We start from the raw sequence: 27,145 nt of genomic DNA on the forward strand, positions 1-27,145 counted from the left end.
GTATAATTTTTACAGGCATAATTTGAAGATGCTCCACTGATAGATGAGTTTGTTTTCTTTCTTTTTTTTAAAAAAAGCATTCACCTACATTCCAACTAAAACATCACCATGAGATGTCACTTCCTGAGTCCCAGAGCAGTATCTGTGCATAGCTGCTTGCTCTGTTTACAGCTAGCAAGGAGGCCACGTCACGCTGGTAATTACACTGTGCCACTCCTTAGGCACCACCAGGGTGGGGGGGCCCAACTCCGGAGCACCAGGCTCCACCCTCGGGACACAGCAACCCTTCATAAATCAGTTACCAGGGAGAAGGGACTTTTGGGGGTTCAAGTCTTTCCCTAACCTCTTCCCACACCAGGCACTTACAACGGCAGCCCACTCCCCACCCCCGACCCCTTGCAAGGCAAGGAATTCTCAGTCTGGCGATTCCTCCCCAAAGCCTGCTAAAAGCCACAGAGCAACATCCTTCATAGCCCTTGGTGGCATTTATCCAGTGGGTGATAATCACGCCCAGGGCAGGCCCACCTTGCAAAAATGAGGCTGAAGGAGGGAAGAGAGCTTGGCCTGGCTTGGAAGGCTCCAGGAGGCTCCTTCCAAGACCGTCACTTCATCTGTCTCCCTAATAAGGGATTAGCTCGCCCATGTGAGGCACAGCCATGCACCTGTCCTCCCGACCGCCCCCTAACTTGTGCTTTCTTCCAGGGACATCCGGGACACTCTCTACCCCACTGTTTCCCAACTTCGGCATCAGAACACTGTGACCTGGACGGACGGCCATGTGTCACTACGTCCAGGGACTCAGAGAGACAGCAGGCTGCTCACCGTGTGAAGGTCCACGGGGAGCCCAAGGATTCGAGGGCGAGTGGAGGAGAGAGAAGTAGAAAACATTCAGGGAAAGGCAGATCAGGGGTAGAACTGTCGTGCCCGATTTCATCTCACTCACAGAAGACACTGAACGAAGTAATAGGACTCTGACCGAAGAGCCAGAAGCCAATATGCACCCCCCAGGAAGTCATTTTTATTTTTCCATTTGGAGTTTACTGGTGGTTTCACAAGAACAGTTAGAAAAAAGGAAACACAGCTTTAACTCACGTCTGCCTGGTGGTCCTTCCTCTTGAGTTTAGGCTCGTTCCTGTTATACATTCTTACTGGGCTGCTCAGTGGCCAACCGGCCCCAGAAACAAACTGAAATCCCTGGGTTTTAGTTGAAAGAGAAGTTTGCTGAAGAAAATTACTGATTTTCAAAGCAGCCTTTCTTTAAGCCCTGCCAGCTGATGCCCTATTTTCTCGGACACAAAACTGAGGCATTGTGTTTCCTTCACCCTGTCTCCGTCCCTTAACTAGCCTCCTCTGGAAATGAATAGCTTTTTGTCTCCTAGTCCAAGTTTAAAATGAGGTAGATGGAACTTCTAATTTTCTGTTTCTTCATATATGTGTATCTATGGAATCTGTGTGTGGCAGAGGCGACCCTCTTGGTAACTGCTGCACCTCACTCTCGTCCACAAAGGACATTTATAGGTCACTTATAAAAGTACACAGAAGGGCGCCTGGTGGCTCAGTCGGTTGAGCATCTGACTCTTGGTTTCAGCTCAGGTCTTGATCTCAGGGTGGTGAGATCGAGCCCCACGTCAGGCTCTGAGCTCAGTGCAGAGTCTGCTGGAGATTCTCTCTCTCTCCCTTTCTCTCTGCCCTCCCCCCACTCATGTTTTCTCTCTAAATAAATTTTGAAAATCTTTTTTTTTTGAAAAAAAAAAAAAAGGACATAGAGAAATAAGAGATGTATTGGAACAAAATGGTGCACCTTCATTCAGGAGATGCAGCCCCACACCGGGCACACAGCTTGGGGTCCGAGCCAGGGATGGAGTCCAGCTCCCCACAGGTTCTCTCAGCTGGATGCCTTAGTACCCAGCCTATGCAGTCATGGTGGGGGTGGCCCTCCAAGGGAATGGGGCTAAAAGACTCAGGGGAAGAAGAACACAGGGAAATGCATTCCAGAGGGCCCCAGATACTTGTTAGAGATGAGCTATAATTTTACCTCCAACTGACTAAATCCGAGATGGAAATATGATCGTTTACAAGATTCACCGTGCTCACAAGATTAAAACATACCACTTGGACAAGAGACATGTGCATGTCTTCTTGAACCTGAACTTCCTCCTACTCTGCTCACTGACAGTGTTGGGCAGACATCCTTGCTTCCCCAAAAGAGGTAAATACTTTCACTCAACACAGGTCTGCAGCATAATACCCATGCTCACTCGGGCTAAAACAATCCCAGGAAGGGTCAAAACACTGTGAATCAAACATACAACCCCCATGGCCCTATTCCAAACAGAAAGAACACACAGACCACCTAGACCTGACCAGCTAGGAAGGCAGTGGGAAATTCTGCATCTCCCCTGGCCCGGGGCCACGCCTTGGAGAGAGTGGATGGTCTGTTGCGTATCTTCCACACAGGTCATGACTGCGATCAGGATATTCACAAGGATCAGACCACACATGGTTGAAGTGTTTCCACTCAAAAGTAAAAGTTTTGTACTGCTCCAGGCAACGTTTAACCTATGTAAGTACTATTGTTATTAACTACTTTCTGAAGCCTTACCATGAGTGATTCACTATACTAAATATTTAGTATGGATTACCATATTTGATCTATAGAACAAACCTACAGAGTAAGTATTATCATCCCCGTTTTACTGATAAAGTGAGAGGTTAAGACACTTGCCCGAGGTCACCGAGCTAGTAAATGGTGAGGCTGATACCTGCAGCCAGGATTGAAAAAAGCTTTGCGTAATTCTAAGACCATGCCTGTAGTCACTCCACAGATGGTTAAAATAGCTAACTGTTTATGCCTAAAGATATGAGCTTCAATTGACTGGAAAGCTATTCTATACAAGTAAGTATAGTCATCAAGAAACTAGACCCCTGGAGTATTCCTCTGTTAGGAAGAGAGATGTCATTGGTCTGTGATTCTGCTAAGGGCAGGAATAGGAGCCAGATCAAAACTTTCACCATAGATATCTTCTCAAATGAAAAATGATAAACATTTTATAAAAACATAGATTAAGTAAACATTTTTTTCTCTTTTTAGAAGCTTTAAAATAAAGCCCCCAAATTCTCTGACATTCTTCCCAAGGAAAAGTCAGGTCCATTTTCCTCTCTCTTGAAATCCAGATTTCTTGGTTGTTTGACCAACAGGACATGGTAGACATGATCCTGAGCCCAGTCCTCAGGAAACCCGCAGCTCATCTCTCACACCCTTTGATCAATCATTCCCCAAATGAGAAAAATTAAAGCGGTATATCTCACTCACATATACACGACAGAAACAAAACAATGTTCAATAATATAGTAATAATAGATGTGGGAAAACCTAAAGATGAGACTATTTTGTAGGCATTAAAAAATGCTTCCAAAGTGTTTATATGCCATTGGGAAAATGCTCATGAGAAAAAAAAAAAACCAACATACAAAATTGTATGTATCATATACAGTTACTGTAATTTTGCCAAGAAAATCTGTCCAAAGCACTAGAAGATAAAACATAACAGGATTTTTTTAGGGTCATAAGATTACAGATGATCCTTTCTTCTTTATATTCCTTTCTCCCCCATACTGTTTTCATTTCCCCAAAGGAAAAGTTATCACATTTCGTGGAAAACAACATTGCGTTTGAGATTTCCCCTCAGCAACGCCCTGCATGCAACATACCTTCGATGGGACCCAGATTTACACAGTGAAGAAAGACAGCAAGACGACCGAATGGCTTTTGGCACGGGCTCGCTCACGAGGGGACAAAAGGCTGGGATAAGGTAAGCCAACACAATGGGCTCTCCCTCTGTCAGGCCGGCCCGGGGACACACCCCTCGGGGGCCCACCACGCAGTAGCTGCAGGCTTCCTCTGGCATTTGAAACCCAAAAGACCTTTATCACATTTTAGGGATGGCAAAGAATTGTCACCCTGTGTTTGCAAAATAGAAATCAGCTTTACCAGGAGCTTGATTAGCGGAAGCTTTGGGGGACTGTGAGGTTCGGAGAAGCGTGCTGCTGGTTAATTGGAGATTAAGAGATCTCATACAAAACCAACTCGCTTGCTACAAGGACAGACTGTATTGTTCTCCATGTCTTTAATCAATTTCAAATATTAGCCCAGCTGGGTCAAAGTAGGATTTCAAAAGTGGTAAACACGTTCTGTGCCCGAGAGACATTTTCCATGACTATGCCGGAGGGTGGAAGAGAGATGAATCATTAATTCCTTCCACAAACCTTTACTGAACGCCTGGCCTGGCCTGGGGACTATAAATGAAGAGGACATAGCACGGTTAGAACTCAACACTAACTCTTGCATCCGACCACAATCCCTCTGTGTGCTGGTGTTGACCCCCGCCAGCTTGCGAGAACCAATTTTGTGCATCTTTTCCCATCTCCACTTTCGGTGACCTCCTATGGGTGGCCTGAAAAGGAATCAAAGAATGCTAAAGGTCAGGGGAGCCTGGGTGGCGTGGTCGGTTAAGTGTCCGACTCTTGGTTTCTGCTCAGGTTCTGATCTTAGGGTCCGTGAGTTTGAGCCCCACGTCGGGCTTCATGCTCAGCTTGGAGTCTGCCTAAGACTCTCCCTCCCTCTCTCTGCCCCTCCCGCCTTCTGCTCTCTCTCTCTTTCTTTAAAATAAATCTGAACAAGATGCTACAAACCAGAGCTTCCCCTCCCCCAGAGAGCTGGCTGTTAAACCTTTACCAGCACAGCATTGCCAACAAGGCCCGTTGAGGGGCTCCTTCATCTTTCTCTCACTCACTTCCAGCTACTCTGTCCTTCCACCTTGTGTGCCAAGCATCCGGCCACCATCTAACTCTGTCTCACTGCACCCTTCAAAGGGCAACTCCTTCATTTCATGGCTGTGTGAGCCGCTCCAGAACAGGGCAGTATGATCTGTGAGCGAGCGAAATTGCTATTACACTTACAGTTTTAGAGGCTCAGTGGCTTTCCTCAACCAAAATTTTAAGTCTTAACTGTGTAGTACGACAGGTCAAAGAACAACACTTTTCAGAGTCCTGTATTAGCAGTCAACATGTTGTTTCTTAATCTCTACAAATGCACATTGTCCTTTTGATGATATTCCATTTATCGGTGAAGTATTAGATCTGAGTAAAACATAAGCAGATGAGTCTGCACAATCGAAAAACAATTGCAACCTGGAATTTCCAAGGGGGCATCCCGTCAGCGCCCTCTTCCTGTCCCGTGGTTAGCAAGACATCAAATCACCCTTCCTTACCCGGGATTTACGAGACACTTGTCCAAACAAAATGAAAAGTGGAGCCTGTCGCACACTCAGGGCCTGCCCCACTGGGTCAGACTCTCTGTCTAAAGTTGCTGTCTTTCTGTAGGAGGTCAGGTCCCCAACAATAAGCCCGAGCACCTGGGACGGGTCGGTAGCACCAGGTGGGGTACCCAGTTATCTGCCCCCCCGACGGAGATCACAACCGACTCTATCAAAAACAGTGCTGTCGTTAACTTCCAACATATCAACTGGCAGCCTCGTATTTTCTTGATATCTAATTTATAATGATTTCTGAAATACCTATCCAGCTGATTCCCAACTTATGAACTTATTATATTCCAAACGTTAGTGTTCTTACCCTTTAGAATCCATGGTCCACGAGAAGTTATGAATGCCAGGCCAACTGACAAATGTGTCTTACCTCATAATGTCTCTGAAGAATGTAGGTGGCCCTGTAACCCCAAGCCCCCTGCTTCAGACCCTCTAATGAATTCTCACCTCTGAGTAACATCCAGCCTCCTACCCTGGCCTCTAACCCTGGGAGCCTTGGCCTCCCTCCTGTGCACTGCCCTCCATCCCTGCCTCTCTGTTCCTAGCAGGCATCACTGTGTACCCCTCTCGGGGTCTGCGCCCGTGCTGGGTCCCCCTCCCAGAGTGTCCCCTCCCCACACCCTCACATGGCCGACTCCTTCAAATCTCAGCTCAAGGACACCTCCTCGGAGGGGCCTTCCTATCACACACGTCACGTATTCTGCCACATTACTTTTAGCCCTTATTATCTAAGATATTGGTGTTCTACACAACAGATGGATCATTGAACACAGCAACAAAAAATATTTTTAAAAAATTATTTAAAACTAAATAAAAAATAAAATAAAATAATTCTTTCCTTATTTTTTAACTTGTGAAGTGTCTGTCTGCCCCGTTCTAACAGTATGACCTGTGAAAGCAGGGGCGTAAGCCGTCCCCCTGTCGCCCAGGGCACAGCACAGGGCTTCGATGCCGCACCTGATAAACGCGTACAGAGTGACCCAGTGGGTGTGTGGACGGGAGGATGTCCTGTGGATGTGCTTCTACGAGAGGACACGTTCAGAGCTCCATCGCAGTAGCCTAGGGTCCATCCCCTTCCTGGCAGCTGGACCAGGAACTGTCCCACCTGCTCAGGCCTCCCTGACTCCCCGCTCCTAGAGACACCTGAGGGCCACCCTGCTGCCTCTGAGGTGGGGACTGAAGTGGGGCAGGGGACCATGTGGAGCCAGGCCTCTGGCCCATGGCTAATTTTCCTCACCTCTCTCGCTCCTGTCTCTCTCCCTGGTTACCGCCCCCACATTTTTCCTTCTCCTCAGGGGCCCAGTGCTTCCTGCTTGGGTCTCTGCCTTCCATGCCCTGCTTCAGAATGGCATCTTTCACACCCTCTCCCCTCATATCCTGACCTTGACACTGGCCCGGAGTCTGTGGAAGTTCTTACCAAGAGTGTCTATTTCTGGCAACGCCATAAACAACAAGGAGGAGGAGGGTCTCTCCCCTGCCCGCTCCCCTCCCAGGCAGTTGCGCTCATGTTGGTCCATTTGGTGAGTATAAAACGGTGCCCTGGAGCCCCGGGTCCCTTGGTGCATACAGCAGTCAGGCATGGTGTGCCTGGAGCTTCCCAGCATTTGGTTTCTACCGACTTCCAACACTAAATTCGGAGTTAGCTCCCTGTCTGTTACAGAACAATCCAGGTCACCAAATTGCAAAATGGGACTAAAGTAACATGAAGAAGCCTGAATGTGAAATTCAACCAGAACCTGCTGAATTTGAGTGCTAACAACAAGTTTTGTCAGCAGACCCAAGACTATAATAATTATTTCTCTTTCAGACATGGCACCAGAGGAGTGATCCAATGGCATCTGATCTCAAATTTAGTAAGAGTAAAATTCCCTCTCAAAAAAAAAAAAAAAAAAAAATGAGGCAAAACAAAGTATATTGTATAGAAAACCACTGTTAAAAGCTGGCATTTATCTCATCAAAATAAAAAGTGGGGGCAGGGGTCTACCACTTCAAAGGAGTGAGAAATAGTTTCCCATTTTCAGAAAATATATTACTAGTCCTTGGTAATAACTATCATTAGATATATGTATATTATATATACTTAGTCTTCTTCTTGTCTGTTTATCCTTAGTAACCAGTAAAACATTCTGAGAAAAAGATCTTTGTTTACTTAAATCTAAAACAGTTAAATCAAAATATTTATAATTACCAGAAATTACTTACTATTTAATTGTGATAATGTTACATTTCATTAAAGTCATCTTTACTACATTTCTGCCAAATCCCTCCCTTCAGTTTCTACAATGATCAGGTTCCCTAGATATTTACTGCAGGTACTAAAACGCTTTATAAATACATTCAACAAGTATTTATTAAAAATACTTATCCTGTGCAAAATTCTATGCAAGAGTTGGCAGGAATGCCAGGACGCAAAGAGAAAAAGAGAAAGTTCTGCTTTCAGAAATGTTCAAATTGGGTGGAAACACAATTATCAGTAGATCAACCCATCATCTCAAACCTAAACTGACATTTACATTTCTCTGAAAATGTTTTCTTAACTGGTTAGTCCATGTCGTCCCAAGTCTAGGCACTTTTATAAACGTCTTCAAGTACTTGATTTAATGTCTCATTTTATATAGAAAGTTGTTTCATTATTAAATTAAATGTCAACTGAATGTCCCCTTTAATGTACTGGGAGGGAATCTGGAAGAAAATAAAGACTAAAAACCTAAAAAGAATCCTTTAAGGAGACGAGTACAACTGATTATAGTCAACACACACACACACACACACACACACACACACACACACACACACACCACGTAGCCATGGCTGAAAAGGGATGCATATCTTTTTTTCTTTTTTTGGAGGGAGTATAATTGACACCAATATTACATGAGTTTCAGGTGTACAACACAGTGATTGGACAGTCTATACATCACGCTGTGCTCACCACAGGTGTAGCTGCCTTCTGTCACCACACAACACTAAGACAATACCATTGATTATATTCCCTATGCTGTGCCTTTAAGGCATGCTTATCTTTAATAGAAGGACAAAACAATATTTGGGCATTCCTGTTCCTAACGAGTTACCAGTTTCTACTTTTTCTGACAATAAGACTGTCATTTAACCCCTTTTCCTTTTTTTTTTTTTTTTAAGATTATTTATTTGAGAGAGCAAGCGAGCACGCCTGTGGGCTCACGGGGGTGGGGAGGGGCAGAGGGAGAGAGAGAGAGAATCCCACGCAGACTCCCCACTGAGCATGGAGCTCCACAGGGGGCTTGATCCCAGGACCCCAAGATCATGACCTGAGCCACCCAGGCACCACCCCCCCTTTTCCAACAGCTCTCTTCCTCCTTCCAATCTGAATCTCAATGACCCTACTTAGAATTCCAGTGAAACTGATTCATACAAATTTTGTGCAGACAGCCACGGGGCCAGAAATGGAGACTTTCCCAATAGGCACATGCTCTGCCCACGTTAGCAGGACTAACTGTCTGCTTCTCTTCCTGGCTCTATCCCTCTTCTTAGAGCTCAGTGTTAACAAAAACACTGATAGAATTAATATACCGCATGCAGGGGCCCAACAGATCACACTGCCAAAGATAAGAACTGTGGCAGAAAAAAAGCGTAGTTAGGTCAAAATTGGCTTATTGGCCTAATGTTTAACCTTTAGGAGTGTTCAAACATTTGACAAAATATTCACTGGCTTAGATTTCCAACAACCGTCATGTCAAGTTAAAAATCAAACACCAAAAAATTCAATTAGATTCTATGTGGTACAGGGAGAAACATTTCTGTAAGAATTCAGGCCATCCCCCTCCTTGTTCCAGAAAAACACTTACTTGCCTATGTTTCTAAGTGTCTATTAAGTGAATTTTATGTTTCTCTCTTCGTGCCCAAGAAAATTCTGTCCCGGAACTGAGGGAAGGCATTCCTCTTCGTTTTAATTTTAAGCTACTTTCGAAATTAGTGATAATGTTTTCAAAAAGACAACTAGCACATGAAATAGACTCAAGAAAAAGTAAATACATATCAGAATTACCTTTGGCCTGGTCCAAAGTCGTCAGCTTCAGGCATTTCTGCCCTGTAAAAACACTGACCGAGTGGACGGGGCTGCAGACCTCGTGTGCTAGAAAGTCTTGTTCTCCACTCACCAGCAAGTCGCAGGAGGGAAGATCCCCCGTCGTCAAGTCCCCTCCTCTGGGGAAAAAAGCTCTCCTCCCTTACTCAGAAGGTAGGTGTTTAAAAACTTCCAAAGCACCTGCCTGCCTTGAATGAAGCTAAGAGCCAGGTTATGATGACTGTCCCCTTCTAAAAATAAATAGGTCACCTCTTACTCCCAGTGCCATGACAGGCAGCTGGGGGCAACCATTTTCTCTTCAGTGGTGTGAGAAGGTGTTACCGCCCAGCTATTAACCTTTATTGGGATGACTTCACCTAGACCTGCCCACTCCTTCTCTTTCCTTCTTTTTTTTTTTTTTTCCTGGCACAACGAGGCACCCATCAAAGGGCGGCGTGGCCACAGGGAGCCTAAAACTTCAGGCTGGGCTATCAGATCTCCAACTCATAGGAGGAGGGTGGGGGCGGAGAGTGAAATGGGCCGAGCTTGCCAGAGCTGAGAGCCTTGTTTGTTCCGAAAATGCTTAGCCTCTCAGCAAAAGATCTTTTACTGAAAAGAAAAACAACACAAGGAACAACTGTGTTTTGAGCGACGCTGTTTTGCCAGAAAATCTTCCTTTGGGTCATCTAGATTTCTCAACTCAGAAGGAGTTTGCACACGAATGAGCCCACGTGTTCCTCTGGGCGGCAGGACGTCTCCAGCAGACTTCCCTCTGTCATCGGGGAGCAGCCTGACATTGGCGCACGGCCCAGCTGTGTGCCCGAGATATTTTTATAGCTTGGCTCATCACCCTGGAGGAGTACTCAATCACCAAGTACCCTCATTGGTTGCAGCTTCTAAGAGCAGGACAAAAATCACTTCAAGTTTTCTTGCTTCCGAAGTGGCTAGAAGAAAAGGTTGGACCAAGGTGGTCAAAAGGTACAAACTTGCAGTTATAACATAAGTCAGTCCTGAGGATGTAATGTACAGCATGCTCACCATAGCTAACAACACTGGATCACCTGTTTGAAAGGTGCTGAGAAAGTAGATCTTCAAAGCCCTCATCACAAGAAAAAAATTTGTAACTGTGTGTGCTGACCGATGTTAACTAGACTTATCGTGGTCATCATTTCCCAATACATGCGAATATCAAATCATTATGCTGCCTACCTGAAACTAATAGGTTATATGTTAATTATATCTCAATTAAAAAAATAAAGTATAGCTCCTTTGTCATTAAAAAAAAAAAGGCTAGGAGAAATATTGCTGAGATTCTTTTAGGAATAGACTCTAAAAGCTTTGTGTAAAAGGTTAAAATCATTTTTTTTTCCTGATTGGGAACGTTAGGTAAAGCAGTAAGCAAGATCTAATTATTAAGCAACAATATGCTTTTCTTTTAAAAATGCGTGTGTTCCCTCGTCACTACATGGCAATATATATTTACTGTACATTTTACATTTACATGTGTCATTTCTAGAACATCAAAGAATTGAAAAGTTGAAATGGATTACATGTGAACCCACATGTGAACTGTGAGCTATTTTGTGCCACAATTCTGACTATTCCTTAATATCTCACACAAGATCTAAAGTTCTAGACTTCAAATTCTAAGATTAAGTCGGTGCAGGTACTCAAACACGTAACTCAAATACTGTTGACCTTGAAGGCAGACGGTCCTAGCAGAATTCTGAGGATCAGGTTGTGCGGGTGCTTCTCAGACCCAAAGCAATGGGCGCTGTTGTGAGAAATTCCACGTTTAAAGAACTGCAAAGTTCAAACACTGAAAACATCATCAGTGAGACTCTTTCAACACTTTTATTTAAAGTTCTCAACCACAAAAAGCTAATTCTAGGATCTAACTCTCCGTTTTAACAGTTCTATCCTGTTAATTTTACCTTTTGTTCTCCTAAACTCCTGTTTTACTATTTATTTTTTTAATATCTGAGCGCAGTTGTTGTCAAACTTAAGTTGCTGTTTAGAACAGAACTGCATACGTTTCTGAAATCCGTCTCTCAGTGTTAGAGGACAATTACATGATTAGTGTTGTAACAGATCCTCGTTACTACCATGAAATATTTATTAAAATACTTCCTTTAAGCACTCCTTCACGCATTTTTAAATGACTTGCTCCAACCACGGATTCCCCCTTCAGGTATATTTGTGTTAATTTCTGAAATTCACAAGGGCAAGGAGGGGAAACAGGGATGGTACAGATAACAGAAACCAGAGTGAAGCTTTGTGGCTGACACGGCAGGGGGCTTCCTGGCATTGGGGACACCTTCAGCCCTGTGGGGGGGGGGTGTTGTGGTTACAAGGGTTCCCCGTAACTGCTGACCTGAAATCCACTGGACATCCTGAATGTAAGGCTTACAGCACACACACATGGGAGAGACCCTGAGGGCCCCAGAAGCTTTCCAACATTCTCAGACTCTGGAAAAGGGACCCCGCAAAGTTAGGTGACCCACTGTGGACAGATCGGGAGAGACTGCAGTGCAGAGTATCCTTGTCACCCCTCCACCTGAAGAGACAGCAGAGCCCATACATTCTGGGAAAAGCTCCTGTGGCCAGACACTTCCATAGTTCAAATTTTCTTGCATCCATACTCTTCCAGAATATGTATGCATTTTTAGTAATATACGTTAAATGAACATTTTTTTTTGCAGTTTAATCATATAGTATACGAGCTAAGAAAATCATTGCCATATCAAAGGTAATTGTCTACTTTTCTTGATACTCCTTTTACTTTTCACATAATCATTGGTTTCAGTTTTTTCTTCCCATTCTTCTGTAACAGCTTTGACTAAGGCTCTGGAACTTTCTATCAGAGACAATAGGAGGGACTCTCCCTCTCTTGGAGATAACAGGGCAATGTTAGCATGAATGGCCAAATAGTGGGTGCGGGTGCGGGAGTGGGGGAGTCATCGGTGGACAGAAAATTACTAAGACAGGAAGGGTAATTGTTTGCTAAGCTGGCCTAACAGAATTCTTGCTGAAGGCAGGCCAGGCTGATGGGAAATTACCTGGGGGTGTTGGGAGATGAGGAATTTGGTCAGAGATGGAGGGTCATCAGATATCAAGGGGGAGGGATTCTCGCTAAAATGACCTGACAGGATTCTTGCTAAAACTGGGTCCTTGAGGGGGCACCTGGCTGCTCAGTCAGAGGAGCAGGCGACTATTGATTTCGGGGTTGTGAGTTCGAGCCCCATGTTGGGTATAGAGATTACTTAAATAAAAATTTAAGAAAAATAAACCAAAAACTGGGTTCTTAAGAACATACCCAAGGATACAGCCTAGCTGCAAGAAAGCTCAGAGGAAGCCTTCTAGAGTTTGATCTTAAGAATAGGCACATTTTAATTTCTTCTCTCAGCATTCAGTGCTACAAACCGTGTGGACCCTCCAGAGCCACACCATCCAATATGGTGCCACCGAGCACAGGAAATGTGGCTGGTACAGACTGTGAAGACGCAGTAGAAAAAAAACGAATGTAAAATATCTCGTTACTAATTTTTATATTGACTACATGTTGAAATGATAATATTTTGGGCATATTGATCAAATAAAATAAATTCTTAAAATTAATTTCACTTCTTTTTTATTTAACGTGGCTTCTAGAAATTTTAATTTATATATGTAGCTTGCATTATATTTCTAGTGGTCTGTACAGCTCTAGAGCTTTAATTCTCTACTTCTCTGCCAAAATTGGTTTAAGTTAGATATAAAACAAAAGTTATTGTGAGAACAGACCGGCTAACACAATCTTACCAACTGTTTCAGAAACATTTCCAGAATTGCTTTTTTTGGGGGGGCGGGGCAGAGAAACAGGGAGAGAGAGAACCTTAAGCAGACTCTACGCCCAGCATGGACCCAGACACGGGGCTCGATCTCACGACACTTAGATCATGACCCAAGCCAAAATCAAGAGTCAGACGCGTAACCGACTGAACCACCCAGGCGCCCCCAGAATTGCTTTTAATCAAAAGGATAAAGGGTAGAGATTTACAAGACAATGAATAGGACAGTACTAGAGGAGTCCAGGAAACATTTAGTCCATATGCTAATATCTTCTCCATCCCTCCTTCCCTCCAGCCTCTGAAGACAAGAATAAGATCCTATAAGTAACTTCTCCAAGGCCAGGCTGGGTCCCAAGTTCTTGATCCCCTCCCCTCCTCACTTCTCCAATTTATGCCACCAATTATCCCATCTCCTTTTTTCTTTTTTTTTTTTTTAAAGATTTTATTTATTTGGGAGAGATGACAAGAGGGGGAGGGGCAGAGGGAAAGCAGACTCCCCACTGAGCAGGGAGCCCGACACAACGTGGGGCTCAATCCCAGGACCCCGGGATCATGACCTGAGCTGAAGGCAGATCCTTACCCGACTGAGCCACCCAGGCACCCCTATCCCATCTCCAACTTGCTGGTTCAGGACCCTCCCGAATTCTACTGGCTCTTTCCTTCAGCCACAAGTATATCCGGGCCTCTCCCAGAAACTGCATCACTGACCACACATCTCCTTCTAGTTACTAAGCTCTGTCTTCTGTTCTTTACAGCTGAAGGTCCTAACCAGTGGTCTGTGGTCATCACTCCTCACCAATTACAACCTACCTTCTGCCCCCACCATGTCCCTGGCACTGCTGTCCCTCTGTCCTGCCGCTGTCCCTCTGTCCTGCCACTGTCCCCACGCCTGGCTCAAAGACTCCACTTTCTGTGTGCAACTCCAGCTCTCTCAACATTCCTTCTCAGTCTCTCTAGATGCCCCTCTTCTAACTGGCTCTCCAATACTGGTGATCTTGAGGGTAGGGCTTCCCCACCCTTGGCCACTCTAATTCTGCAGACCAGAGATGTGCCATGAATCTGCTCCCAGATGCTGCTGATGTTGCTGGCAGGGGACCCACACACTTTGCGAGCACAGTCCTAGCGCTCTAACACTGCCCACCTCCCCTTCCATGCTATACAATCTCCCTAGAAAGCTCTTTCTTCCCAGATTTTAACCCCTACCTCAGTGCCCAAACCTATATCCCCCACCAGAAACACTCCAGAATTCCAAGCCCATAGGTCCTACCACCCACTAGCTGTGGTGCACAGGAGCCGCCTCTAACCAGCTTACGGAAACTGTTCCTATCTCTTCCCTCTCCTGTTCAGTGATATAAAGTAGGTAGTTTGAGTCAGCCATGGTGGGAGCATTTACACCATGGAAATTAGCAAATGCTACAAATCAGCCACCTCATCCCTACCCATTGTAAGCCAGTTATTCAAAATTTACCCGCACACCACTGATTACTAACCATCTTAATTAACCTGTGCTGTGTGAAGCAAGGAGACCTTTAGATTGAGAGGGTTCTCAGGCTTTAGCATCGTGCGTTAGCAAACCAAAATGTAAGTCTATAAATGCCTCAAGGTTAACCTAAGGATTACCAATTGCAAGCATGCAATAGGCTTTCCCGAGTAAGGCAACCACTTGAGTGACAGTCAATCAAATAATTGCCTTGCTTTGTTTCCAGTAGTCTCTCCCAAAGTCTTTCCCCTGGCTCCTGTTGGGGGAATGCTCCTAATCACTTCCAGCTTGGTGCCACCTGATTCAGACTGATTTTTGCACATATAAACTCTTAAAATTTATAATGTGCCTTGGCTTATCTTTTAATTCACGGAAGTCCCACACGTATCTCCAAAAAACAAATCCAAAAAGGACCCACCATCTCTGCAATCTGCCCCTCCCTGAAGCTTTTCTATTTCTTCTCCCATTTTCTTTTTTTTAGAAAAGTAATCCCTCAGGCGCCTGGGTGGCTCAGTCGTTAAGCGTCTGCCTTCAGCTCAGGTCATGATCCCAGGGTCCTGGGATCGAGTCCCACACCAGGCTCCCTGCTCGGCAGGAAGCCTGCTTCTCCCTCTCCCACTCCCCCTGCTTGTGTTCCTGCTCTCGCTGTCTCTCTCTCTGTCAAATAAATAAAATCTTAAAAAAAAAAAAAAGAAAAGTAATCCCTCATATCATTCTCAACTCCATTACTCTGATGCATTTTCTCCGTAAAATTTAGCAACATCTCATCTAACTGTCTGTTTACATATCTGCTATCTGAATCCCTCCCTCCCAGAGCAGGCAATGAAACTTCCTGTTCATTACTGTTTCTCAGCAATAGTACAAAGCATAGTAGAGCTAGCTCCTAGAACACAACAAACTAGTATTTTTAAGTGATATTATTAGTGAATATAAGTTATGTAAGTGAAGAAATGTTCCAAATGGTCAACAGGGGCAGAGAAATGGGAGCTGTATGCTCTCTTCCTCTCCCTTATGCACAGGGAAGACTCACCATCAGCTTGAACACACTGAGCTATGTTTGTAAGCCACCCTGAGATTCTGTGCTCGCTCTGTTTTTTGTCTTAGTTCAGTCTGGTCTCCTCTGCTGCCTAGGTTAAGGGCAACCAAATGCTTGTGATCAAATCTTCTGAGCAGTATACGCCCTGCAAATATATGGTGTGATTATAAGTTATAAGTATATATATATATATATATATTTTTTTTTTTTTTTTTACATTTTTTAAAAAGACTTATTTATTTTAGGGCGAAAGAGGGAGAGAGAGAGAATGTGCTGCACGAGCTGAGGGAGAGAAACAATCCCAAGCTGACTCCACACTGAGCACAGAGCTGACATGGGGCTGGATCCCACAGCCTCGAGATCATGACCCAAGCCGAAACCAAGAGTCAGGCACCCAACCTACTGAGCCACCCGGGCACCCCGAGCATATATATTTTCAATGTCATGTCATGTTTTTTTGTAAATATTTTATGTACCTTATAAATCACACAAAAATTTTAAAATGTAGAGATAAAATAAATATAAGCATCCTCATAACTGCAAAAAACCCAAACAACCTAGAGGCCTATCAATAAGGGATTAATTGAATTTTGGTGCAATGAGATTCCATGCTGCTGCTAAAAAGGATGAGAGTATTATTAAAATCTTTCCATGATATGGTTAGCTAAAAAAGAGAAAATAGAAAAGGTGTATAGCCCCATTTATGTAAAAATGTACATTTTTTTGGTAAAAATATATATTTATCTATTGATGAAAACACCTGGAAAGATATGTATGAAGAAAGGGAAACTAAGAAGACAAGGAAGGAAGGAAGTGAAAAAGGAAGGAAAAACATTTCAAAGGATCTACACTGAGGTGTTAACCATGGTTTTCTTCAGTGGCTTAAGGAAATAATGAATATTTTTCATTTTATTCTTTTTGCCCATCTGTGTTTCATAGTTTTCAGTAACAAGTACATACAAGTTGCTCTTATAAGAAAAAAAATTTGTTTTTAAAGACAAAAAAGAAAAAAATTGACTTTTAAATGGAAGGGGAATTTTTCTGTGGCTTCTATCACTAATGAAAAATATCTTTAAAAAAAAAATAATAATCTAAAAAAAAAATCCCTGCTCTTTCACCTGAGAAACAAGGCCTTCCGAAGCACATCCCCAACACACCTCTCAGGCTTCAGGATTCTCTCAAGCCAGACAAGTAACAGTCCCTGTCTTTGAGGAGTTAACTCTTTGGTAACAGAAAGGTATTGGTTGAAAGGAGGAGGAAAAGAAAACCTACATGAGCCTTCCCTTCACCCATTGACTCAAAAATGTATGAATCCCCTTTCCCCACCTTCCTCATCTCCCACCAAAGACCTCCAGGGTTGCCAACAGAGAATGTTTGCTACTATCAAAGACAGTATATTTTTGGAATAAAGTGGAAAAAGAACATTTTTTTCTTAGATTAAAAAAAAAATCAAGGGAAAAAAATCAAGGGATTAAGTGACCCTATGTGTATGTGGTGTCAATCACACCACTCAGCAATGACGAAAAATCTGATGAACAATCACAACATGCATAGTAATGAGAAAGATGGTAGCCTCTCTCTTGCTTTCTGGTTGGCGGAATCATACTGAGACTTGTCCTAGATTGGTGACTTTCTGAGCAATAAAAACTTTTTTTCCCCAGATGTTATAACAAACTTTAGTATATAAAAGATACAGCCACCAAAAAGAGTTACTCAGGTTTAAGGGGGGGGCAGGGCACTGAAACATGGCCTCCATCCCCCCCCCAAAGGCAACCCCTGAATCGAGTCCTTGAAAATCCAGAGTTGCTCAAGATACAGTGGAAAAACTGTGACCTAGATCCTCTGGACAGCCCAGCCTGGAAGAGAAAGTGGGAACCTTTTTCCTCAGTCTCTTTTCATAATAATGAGAACAGAATCAACCCAGTTACCCATTTTATCTTTATACTTTTTTTAAGCTTAGCACACGGAGTGTTTTCTTCAAATTTCTTTTCATCCAAAAATAGCTGGCACTCTAAAACCAAGACATGGAGCCCCTGAAGTCCCTGCCCTCCAGCTTTCTGCTTGACCTTCACCCTTTTCTGGGGGTATCACTGTAGTCAACCTACTTCCCAGCCTAGGAGAGTCCTCAGCTGCAACTCATATCCTGGTATGATAAATAACAGACCCCTTCACGTTCATCCATGCACCTGTTCAGGCCACCAACTGGACCCAATACCTCACCATTTCTTACCCCTATTTGTTGGAACTTCAATTTGGTAATTTGTGCTGGATTGTCACATAATTTATTTTGGTCTCAGTAGGGACCCCAGCTGGACCCAACTTTGCCACAGACACTCAGGTTGGTCAGCGAGGGCCGCTCACACCTTTCCAAACCGGTCCATGCTACACCCACCATCTGACCTTGCCATGGGTGGAATTGTGCCCCACCCCCAAAGTGGTATGATGAAGCAAAGCTATCTGGAAAGTATGGTTTAGATATGACAGAGTGCAGCTACCCAAGGGATGCTAGAGAAGCCAGCCAGCCTGGGAGGGATGAAAAGGGCAGGAGTAGAAGGATAGAAATCTGGGAGAAGAGTCAGCAAATGGCAGGAGCAGAAAGGGGGTCAAGGAGTGAAGAGAAGCTGGGGGGTAGAAGGGCTAATAGGGAACACGGTAAAGACTCAAGAGCCTTCAAGAGTTGCGTCCTGTGCCTGCTAGATCTTTGTCATGCTGACCTCTATGAGGGCATACTGATGTCCTAACTTTTTGATCAAATATGTTGCTTTAAAAAAGTGCATTATACAGTCGACCCTTGAACAACATGGGTCCACTTATATGTGAATTTTTTTCTGATAAATACAGTTCAGGACTGTAAATGTATTTTCTGTTATGATTTTTTTTTTTTTTTTTTTTTTTGGAGAGACGGTGCAAGGGGGGAGGGGCAGAGGGAGAGGGTGAGAGAATCTCAAGCAGACTCCATGCTGAACATGGAGCCCGATGCAGAGCTCGATCCCATGACCCTGAGATCACAATGTGCGCTGAAGTCAAGAGTCGGACACTTAACCAACTGGGCCACCCAGGCATCCCTTATGATTTTCTTAATAACATTTTCTTTTCTCTAGCACTTCATTGTAAGAATACAACATATATATAACATACAAGATATGTGTTAATCAACTGTTCATGTTATCGGTAAGGCTTCTGGTCAACAGTATGCTATGAGTAACGTTTCTGAAGAGTTAAAAGTTATACCTGGATTTATCAACTGTGTAGGGGATTGGTGCCCCTAACACTTACATTGTTCAAGTGTCCACCATAGGTTGCTGATTTTTAAACTATGATATTTAGGAGTTAATGACCATTGGAATCCAAGAAGCAAAGTGTAAACACTGCAAGTAACCCTTTTGAGTAGTCAGTGGGTTCACAACAGGAAGGGTGGGGTAAGGGAAGATGGGGGAGAAGAGCAGGAAATGGTGGTGAACAGAGTACAGGAGTAGCCTCGGGAAACACTGACAGGAGGAAGAAGAGGCAGTCTGGCTATTGCTCAAGGAAGCCCCGAGAAGACTCTGTGAAACAGGGCAGGTGCTAGGACCTCCTGCGTCACAGCACCCTATGGCACTGGCTTGTTTTTCTGTTGTGTCCTGCATGTCTTGAGACCCACTTCACTGCGCTAAACATGGCTTCTAAAAACTCTGGTGTGGGATCCCCTCTCTGAGGGCCTGTTGGTCACTTGCAACCGGTTTCCTTCCTACTTACTCCCCCACTCCTCTCCTTAAAACAGTGGACATATCTCTGTATCAAGCTGATTTCTTTCTCTCTGGCTCCTCCCATCCATCCCCAACCTCCCCTACAGAAAAAACAAAAACAAACAAACAAAACATTCTAAAACTCCAGGAGGAATATACACGCTGGTAAAAATCAAAGCCAAATGTTCTCATTGGTTCAAGCGCCCCTCCGCACAACACACCCATCCTGAATAGTCTTGCTTGCTTTCTTCTTTAACGCTCTCTTCTAAGTCCGCATGTGTATTTCAGGGGTGAAGTTCCTCAACAGAGAATCTCTGGTTCCAAGAAATTTAGAACAAATAGCCATAGGAGAGAAAGAACTCTGGCAGGTCCCAATGCTCTTAGCAAACATCAGGAAATGGAAAATTTCTAAGCCCACAAGTTACAGAGACAGAGGTCTGTGTGGATGGTAAGAATCGGAGGGATTCTCCAAGAGTGGCCCACAGCTCAAAACAAACATCCTCTCTTGAGCTTAAACATATAACGCTAGACAAAGCACTCATAAGCTGTTTAACTATGGGTTGCATAAGACTTATATGTTGATCCTCTTTATCACATTTTGCTTATGTCAGTGTTAAAACTTATTTTTCATTCTTTAACTGATAAGATGCTTCCTGGCTATACATTCACCCAGTATTTTGTGGAGAAGCCAAGCTGAAATGAAGAGTTTTCAGCTTAACAGTCCTACTATTAATTAATTAACTACTGTTAATCATCATTTCCACATTGGTTTTGTGGTTATGGGCTGGGTGACCAGAAAGCCTCCTCATCCCTTTTCACCACGTGCCATCTGGCTCCACTGTGGCCTTGGCTGGGTGAGTTCCACCTGCTGACCCAGCCTGAGGGATGAGAGATCTCTCAGACACTGAAAGAACCTCTCCTCCAGGCAATGGGTTTTGGGGAAATGTGCTCCCGGGCCAATATCCTACAGCCTTAAGGCATTTCTGACAAGGAACCAGCCCCTTTAGAAGCAGATGCAACAAGAAAGGCTGAACATCGGGGCGCCTGGGTGGCTCAGTTGGTTGGGCGACTGCCTTCGGCTCAGGTCGTGATCCTGGAGTCCCGGGATCGAGTCCCGCATCGGGCTCCCTGCTCGGCAGGGTGTCTGCTTCTCCCTCTGACCCTCCCCCCTCTCATGCTCTCTGTCTCTCATTCTCTCTCTCTCAAATAAATAAATAAAATCTTTAAAAAAAAAAAAAAAAAAAAAAAGAAAGGCTGAACATCTGCTGGTATTGATAAGTGGGAAAGAAGAGGGCCCTAAGAGACCTCACAACCGCTTCTTGTAGAGGGCAGATTCCTCCAGTAACCTAACGGGACGGCGTCTCCTTAGTGCCTCAACCACTGTCGGACTGATAATAAACCTGGTCTCTCGGAAATATGGTTTGCCTCCTTTCGGCCACCACATGGTTCCAAATGATCTGCTCATAGCAACTTTAAGGCATCCTGTAGTGATTTCATGTCTATCAGGTCATGAGTAGAACCCTGTCCGTGACTAGCAAAACCATGAGCTTTAAAAATAGAGAGAGACAAATCCAAATGTGAACTGTAAAGGACCTTGGAAGAGAAACCAAGTCCAGTGAGGCTCTGATGGTGTTCATCCCCGACTTCCTGTCTCTAGGAATTCCTTATGATGGGTTTCCTCCAGCATCCAGAGCTTGTCTCCCATAAGCATACCCCAACTTGTTTTATTTTAATACATTTTAAGTTTTGGAAGAATTTTAGATTTGTAGAAGAGGGACAAAGACAATACAGAGAGCTCCCATACACCCCCTCCCCCCACCTAGTTGCTCTGAGTGAACAACTTTTATGACCCCAGTACATTTGTCACAACTAAACCCTAGCATTGCAACGTCCCTAGGAACGGAACTCCAGACTTCATTTGAATCTCACCAATTCCCACCCCCACCCATCTCCTTTTCCTCTTCCAGGATCCCAATTGAGACACCACACTGCATTCAGTTGTCCTACCTTCTTAGCCTCCTGTGGTCTGAGACCTGCTCAGACTTGCCTTGGTTTCCCCACCTTTGCAGTTCTGAGGAGTATTTTGGAGGTATCAAGTATTCCGGAGAATGCCCCCCAATTCAGATTTGTCTGATGCTTTTCTCACCATTAGACTGAGGTTGTGGGTTTTAGGGGAAAAAGGTCACGGACGTGAAGGGCCCTTCTCCTCACAGCATGTCAGAGGTTCAGAACATCCACATGACTGCTCCCTGGTGATGTGAACTTGCTCACTTGGAAAAGGCAGTGTTTGCCAGGATTCTCCATTATAAAGGTATTGTTTTTCCCTTTCCATGCTGCAGTCTGAAAGCAACTCTAAGTCCAACTCCCATTCACGGGGGCGGGAGGGACGCACAGGGACACAGCTCTACCTCCTGAATGGGGGAGTGGTGACTATAGAATTCGGAATTCCTCCCTAAAGTAGATTAGTCCCCCTCCCTCATTCACTTATTTATTCAATCATTTGTATCGGTGAAGACTCAGCTGGACTCATAAGAACTTATCATTTGGGTTATAATCCAGCGCCCAGTTATTGATTGTGTTGCTCCCATTGTTCCAGCTGCAAACTGGTTTCTGCCCGCCTGCCCCTTCCGATGACTCCTCTTCCCACCCCTTCAGAGACCTGGAGAGACCACCTCATTGCCCTCGTGGCACCGCTCCACTCAACCTGCCCAACCTGGGCCCGCACTCTGCCACTGAGCCTGGGGTTACCCGCAGTGTACCCAGTACCCCGCAAGGTTATCTTTTTTCCTTCTCACTCTGCGCCAGCACCAGCCAAGAGGCGACACCAGGACCAAACCCAGTGGTCAGAGGTGGCCTGACCCAGGGCAACGAAAGCCTGTGCACCCATCTCCATGGACATATGCAAGACTGTGTATGCTCCTTCTTGGTGTGAGTGGCATTGCTGGAGGTGAGCGGAGTGCGTGTGTGAGCTACTTCCAACATGTTCTCATCAAAGCCGGGAACAACCTGCCATTTTTTTTTTCCTTACACTGATAAAACTTCCAGGATCGAAATCAACTTCAGGTTTCCTTTCCACGTGTGCCATTTGTCCTTACCTTTCATGTTTCTTTCCTATTTTGAGTACTAGAGGAAGCTCACGGTTTAAAAATGGAAATGAGACACTTGGCTTCTTTTACCTGCACCTCTTTTTAGCATCAAACCATGGCAACGCCACATACACAGTCCACCATAAATTTCCATAGTGGATTCACATGGCCAGATGCTGCTTTCCAGCCTCTTATTTATAACCAATGCCAACTGTTTCTATCAAACTTGACTTCATAAGACAATGAAACCACGAGTCGTATGGAAAACTGCGGAGGGTAGGGACTTGGGTAAGACTCCTCCTGATCCAGCATCTGGGTCCATCACGAGCAAGTTAAAATTTAAAATCTCCTCGAGTCCTAAATATAAGTGAAGAGCAAGGACAGGCCGTGTCTGAAGCCGTAAGAGAGGACTTGAAGCACCATCTGCGGAGAGATGTGCAAGAGAGGACACTATGTGTACATACGTTTTCCAGGATGATGAGTCCCCTTCTCAGACCCCATGAAAGCATCACTGCCCTCAAGTAAGGAGATGGACAGGGAGTCTTGCCAAAATGAGAAAGAGGTGTTCCCAGGCTCTTCACTGTTTATAAACCCTCAACACTAGAGTGAGGCTCCTCCTAGGAGAGGCATTAATCAGGGTTCTTCCCAAAGGGGGACCTAGCGGTACCCCTCAGGGTCCCCCACGGGGTAAGAGTCATCCCTTTAAAACATGCTTTGCTTGGTTTTACTTGAAATTATCCCTGAAAAAGAGGATGTGGCCACATGCTTGTGCTCTAACTAAATCTGTCATACTAGGGCTGTACGTTCAATTTCTCTATTGTGAACAGAAAAGTGCTCGGGGAAGAAGGATGGCAGAAATGACTTCCATCAGTGCTAGCTGGAGAAGCTTTTAGATGTCACAGATGTCACCTGATAGAATTGGTAAAAAAAAAACAAAAAACAAGTAACAGTATAAAGTGAAAGAAAAAGGTATTTATCCGATTTCATAATTATTTGTGGAGGCGTGACCTCACAATCGAAGGGGCTGTTATTGTAAATATGCTTTTCAGACATTGATTTTAAAAAGGGTTGGGGGATGGGTGAAATAGGTGATGGGGATGAAGGAGGGCACTTGTGATGAGCATGACGTGTATGGGAGTGCTGAATCACTATATTGTGCACCTGCAACTAATATATAACACTATGTTAACTATACTGGAATTAAAATATTTTAAAAAAGAAATTTATTGAAAAAGTAACATAGTAACTGGTCACATGGTTTAAAGACTGATGGACAGAGAGGTGGGTGCCAGAGGCAGCGGGTGGAGAGATTGGGTGAAGGTGGTCAAAGTACACAAATTTCCAGTTATAGGACAAATAAGTCCTGGGGACATAATGCACAGCATAATGACTATAGTTAACAATACTATATTGTAAATTTGTGGAGAGAGGAGATTTTGAAAGTTCTCACCCCATGGAAGAAAAATTTGTAACTATAGCAGGTGATTTGTGGTCATCATTTTGCAAAAATACATATCTCTAACCATTATGTTGTATATCTTCAACTTATACAATGTTATAGCTCAGTTCTATCTCAGTAAGACTGGAGAAAAAAAGATAAAAAAAAAAAAAAAAAAAAAAAAAAAACTGATCCAAATAGTTGTTTACAGCTTGGTTGGTACGATTTCCAGTGACTGATTTTTTAAAGTGCTCCATCACAACTTAGGAGTGACAACTTGTTCTGCAAATATGTTACTCTCAGAAAGTGGCCCTAGTTTCAATCAAATGGACATGAAGGGAGAACAGGAAAAGGAGCATTTTCAAGCTAACATGGGATGTAAATAAGATGTGATTTTATATGCTGAACATAATTAAATTAGCAAACAGTGATTTTACAGTGGTTACAATTAGTATGAGTAGAAAACTGGACCCTTCATTTTTTTTTAAGATTTATTTATTTGACAAAGAAAGCACGCACACATGTGCATGAGCAGGAGGTGGGGGGAGGCAAGGAGAGGGAGAAGCAGGCTCCCCGCTGAGCGGGAAGCCCGGTGTGGAGCTCGATCCTAGGACCCCAGGATCATGACCTGAGCCAAAGGCAGACGTCCAACCACCTGAGCGACCCAGGCACCCCAAACTGGACCCTTTAAATTTATATGCCTGGAAGCTCATAAATTCCAGATGGCCAAAAGCTTTCGCGGGATCCTGGCAGCTAGGCGGGGATCACATCTGAGGTCCCCCAGTGTTGGCGCATGCTGCATTCTGGGTGGAATGGGAAATCATCGAAACAGCTAGCTCTAGCTGGTGTGTGGAGACCAGTTCTTTGTGATCAAGGGAGGAGAGGCAGCCAGTGAGGGATGAGAGCCGGCACAGGTTCAAGGGGATGATGGGGGCAAGGGGTGTCTAGGACACATCCTAGAAATGGAGCCAAGCAGGTTTACTGATGGACTGAATGTGTCCATCAGGAATAAGGGACAAGGGGAAACAAGGAAAACTTCCATCTACTCACTAGAACACACAGTTCTAAAGGCAACAGGACGCCCTACATAGTAAACCAGGTGAGAAACCTTTCTGTCATCGGTCAGATAGTAAATATTTCCAGGTTTGTGGGCCATATGGTCTCTTCACAGCTACTCAACTCCCCTGTTGTAATACAGACAATAAATGAGAATGACTGCAAGCCATCGTTTGCCAACTCCTGTATTTTATACACAGGCACAGCTCCACAAATTATAAGAGAATATGTGTCTGTCTATAATCAATCAAAGAAAACTACCTGGAAGGAACTATTACCCCAATATTACTAGTGATTATTATATTTATTGTATATTATAGTAAATATGGTATATTATTATACTAGGCTTCTCTTCTTTTGTCTGCTTTCTTTTGTATATTTGCAAAACTTTTCCCATGTATGCATTCCTTTTGTAATCAGATAAAATCCACAAATTAAAAGAAATAAAGTCTGAAATTCTACTTTTAAAGTACACAAAAGAAAGCAAAGATTTCTGGGGTTCTGTGTTTTGGTGACCTGTCACTGATCAGACTTTTTAAGTGGTGATTATTTCATATAAAAATACTTATTAAAAAGGTCATCAGTAAATATGTTTTACATCAGTAGCTGACAAGAAATAACCTGTGGTTGTATTTCCGAGAACCAGCGGGTGCCTGTGTGAGGAACGGGGAAAGTTGTTTTTTATTGCATTGGCTGAGTCCCTGGAAAAGATTGCATCTTGAATTAGCAGCTTGACTGTCTGCTGTCCAGATAAATATTGTGTTGCTATGACTGAGATCGTCCCCTGCCCTGTGGGTCACCCTGCCATATAATTAGCCTCTTATCATTTCAGGTGCAAATCAAACCAGCCACCCTCCCTGACAGTGTGGTAATTTAACAAACCAGAAACACTCTTTTCACGGATCAACATCTGATTTAATAACATCACCATCCCACTGAAGACACCTGAGGACTATTTGGCGGCAACGTTCAACAGCAAGCCGAACCTTAGAGCACCAGCATCTTGATGAGTTCCCAGCTGCTGCAGCTACTTGAGCGAATCTTTTTTCATGCCCTTAACTGCATCATTGCACATTCTGTCCGTCCACCCGGAGGTGGCACAAGGTAGAGAGTGCAGTTTAACCTTAAGTGTCCTTTGGGAGCACAGGCACTACCCTCAGGCTCCCCCATTCATGTTTATCCCGCATGGCGGTCAGGTTCATCTTCGACCTCAATCAAGTCCAAGCACAGCCTAATGTAGCTCGACCTGCGTCCAGAGGGCTGTGCTCTGTATTCCCCTCCCCTGCCCCGCCATCACTTGAGATGGTCCCCCCTGCCCTAGAAGGCCAGGCCGCCTGGCAGCTCCATGGCCCCTCTGCCCACTCCTCTTCATCCTCCCTTCCCGGGTGATCCTCACAAACACGCTGTACTTTCATGTCCACTGCACCGACTGCTTCCAGGAAACCCACCCCGGCTAGAGTCCTCGGCTCTGTTTCTCAATCTCATTTACTTCACAAAGGGGGTTGTAACTCCTTGCCTGAGCAGTGAACCACTAAAGGGCAGTCTCTGGTGTCCGATCCTCTCACTGTGCCGGGCACGGTGCACGTGGTCCGAGGGGCACTTGTGCCACATGACCCCTGGAGCCAGCCTGCCTTGGTCTGCCGCTGGCCCTACCACCTGCTGGCTGTGTGAGCTCAGGCAAGCCCCTTAACATTTCTGTGCCTGTCTCCTTATCTGTAACGTGGGATAACAATAGTACTTCATACGGTTGTGAAGACTCAGTGCATACATGATGTTGTAAAGTGGACTGGATTCGGATTTGGTATAGCAGATTGAGTGAGAATATAATCATATGCATAACACTGGGAAGAGTGTGGGCATTTTGACTGTCCCACTTAAGTGTTTGCTTTAAAACAACACCCAAGAGATGAAGAGTTTCAATCTCACATTTTCCACATTGCTCTCTCCAATCACTATGATCTTTCCTTTCTCTGACTTTCATCAGAATATCAACACAAGGAATGGATGAATGAATGAATGAATGAATGATGAATGAAAGAAACAATCTTTCAGATCTCCTGTTCCTTCATTTTGGGTCCCTCAATCCTGCTAGCCAGCCCACCCTTTGATGACAGATGATAAT

General features: G+C 44.3%; 1 protein-coding gene across 2 annotated transcripts in view; it reads right to left on the bottom strand.

Moving 5' to 3' along the window:
• The window catches only part of RETREG1 (reticulophagy regulator 1), a 135,759-nt gene that overhangs the window by 31,227 nt on the left and 77,387 nt on the right, over positions 1 to 27,145 (bottom strand). The window contains exon 1 of one of the 2 annotated variants that reach the window (XM_036109223.2): positions 9,355 to 10,100. The exons of the other annotated variant lie outside the window; for it this stretch is intronic. Within the exon in view, the coding sequence (XP_035965116.1) occupies positions 9,355 to 9,389 (35 nt within the window). The 5' untranslated portion in view covers positions 9,390 to 10,100. Of the gene's footprint in view, positions 1 to 9,354; positions 10,101 to 27,145 lie in introns of those variants that run through there. 2 annotated transcript variants of the gene reach the window in all.

The sequence above is a fragment of the Halichoerus grypus genome, chromosome 2 (genome assembly GCF_964656455.1).
Source record: "Halichoerus grypus chromosome 2, mHalGry1.hap1.1, whole genome shotgun sequence".
Classification (NCBI taxonomy): Eukaryota; Metazoa; Chordata; class Mammalia; order Carnivora; family Phocidae; genus Halichoerus; species Halichoerus grypus.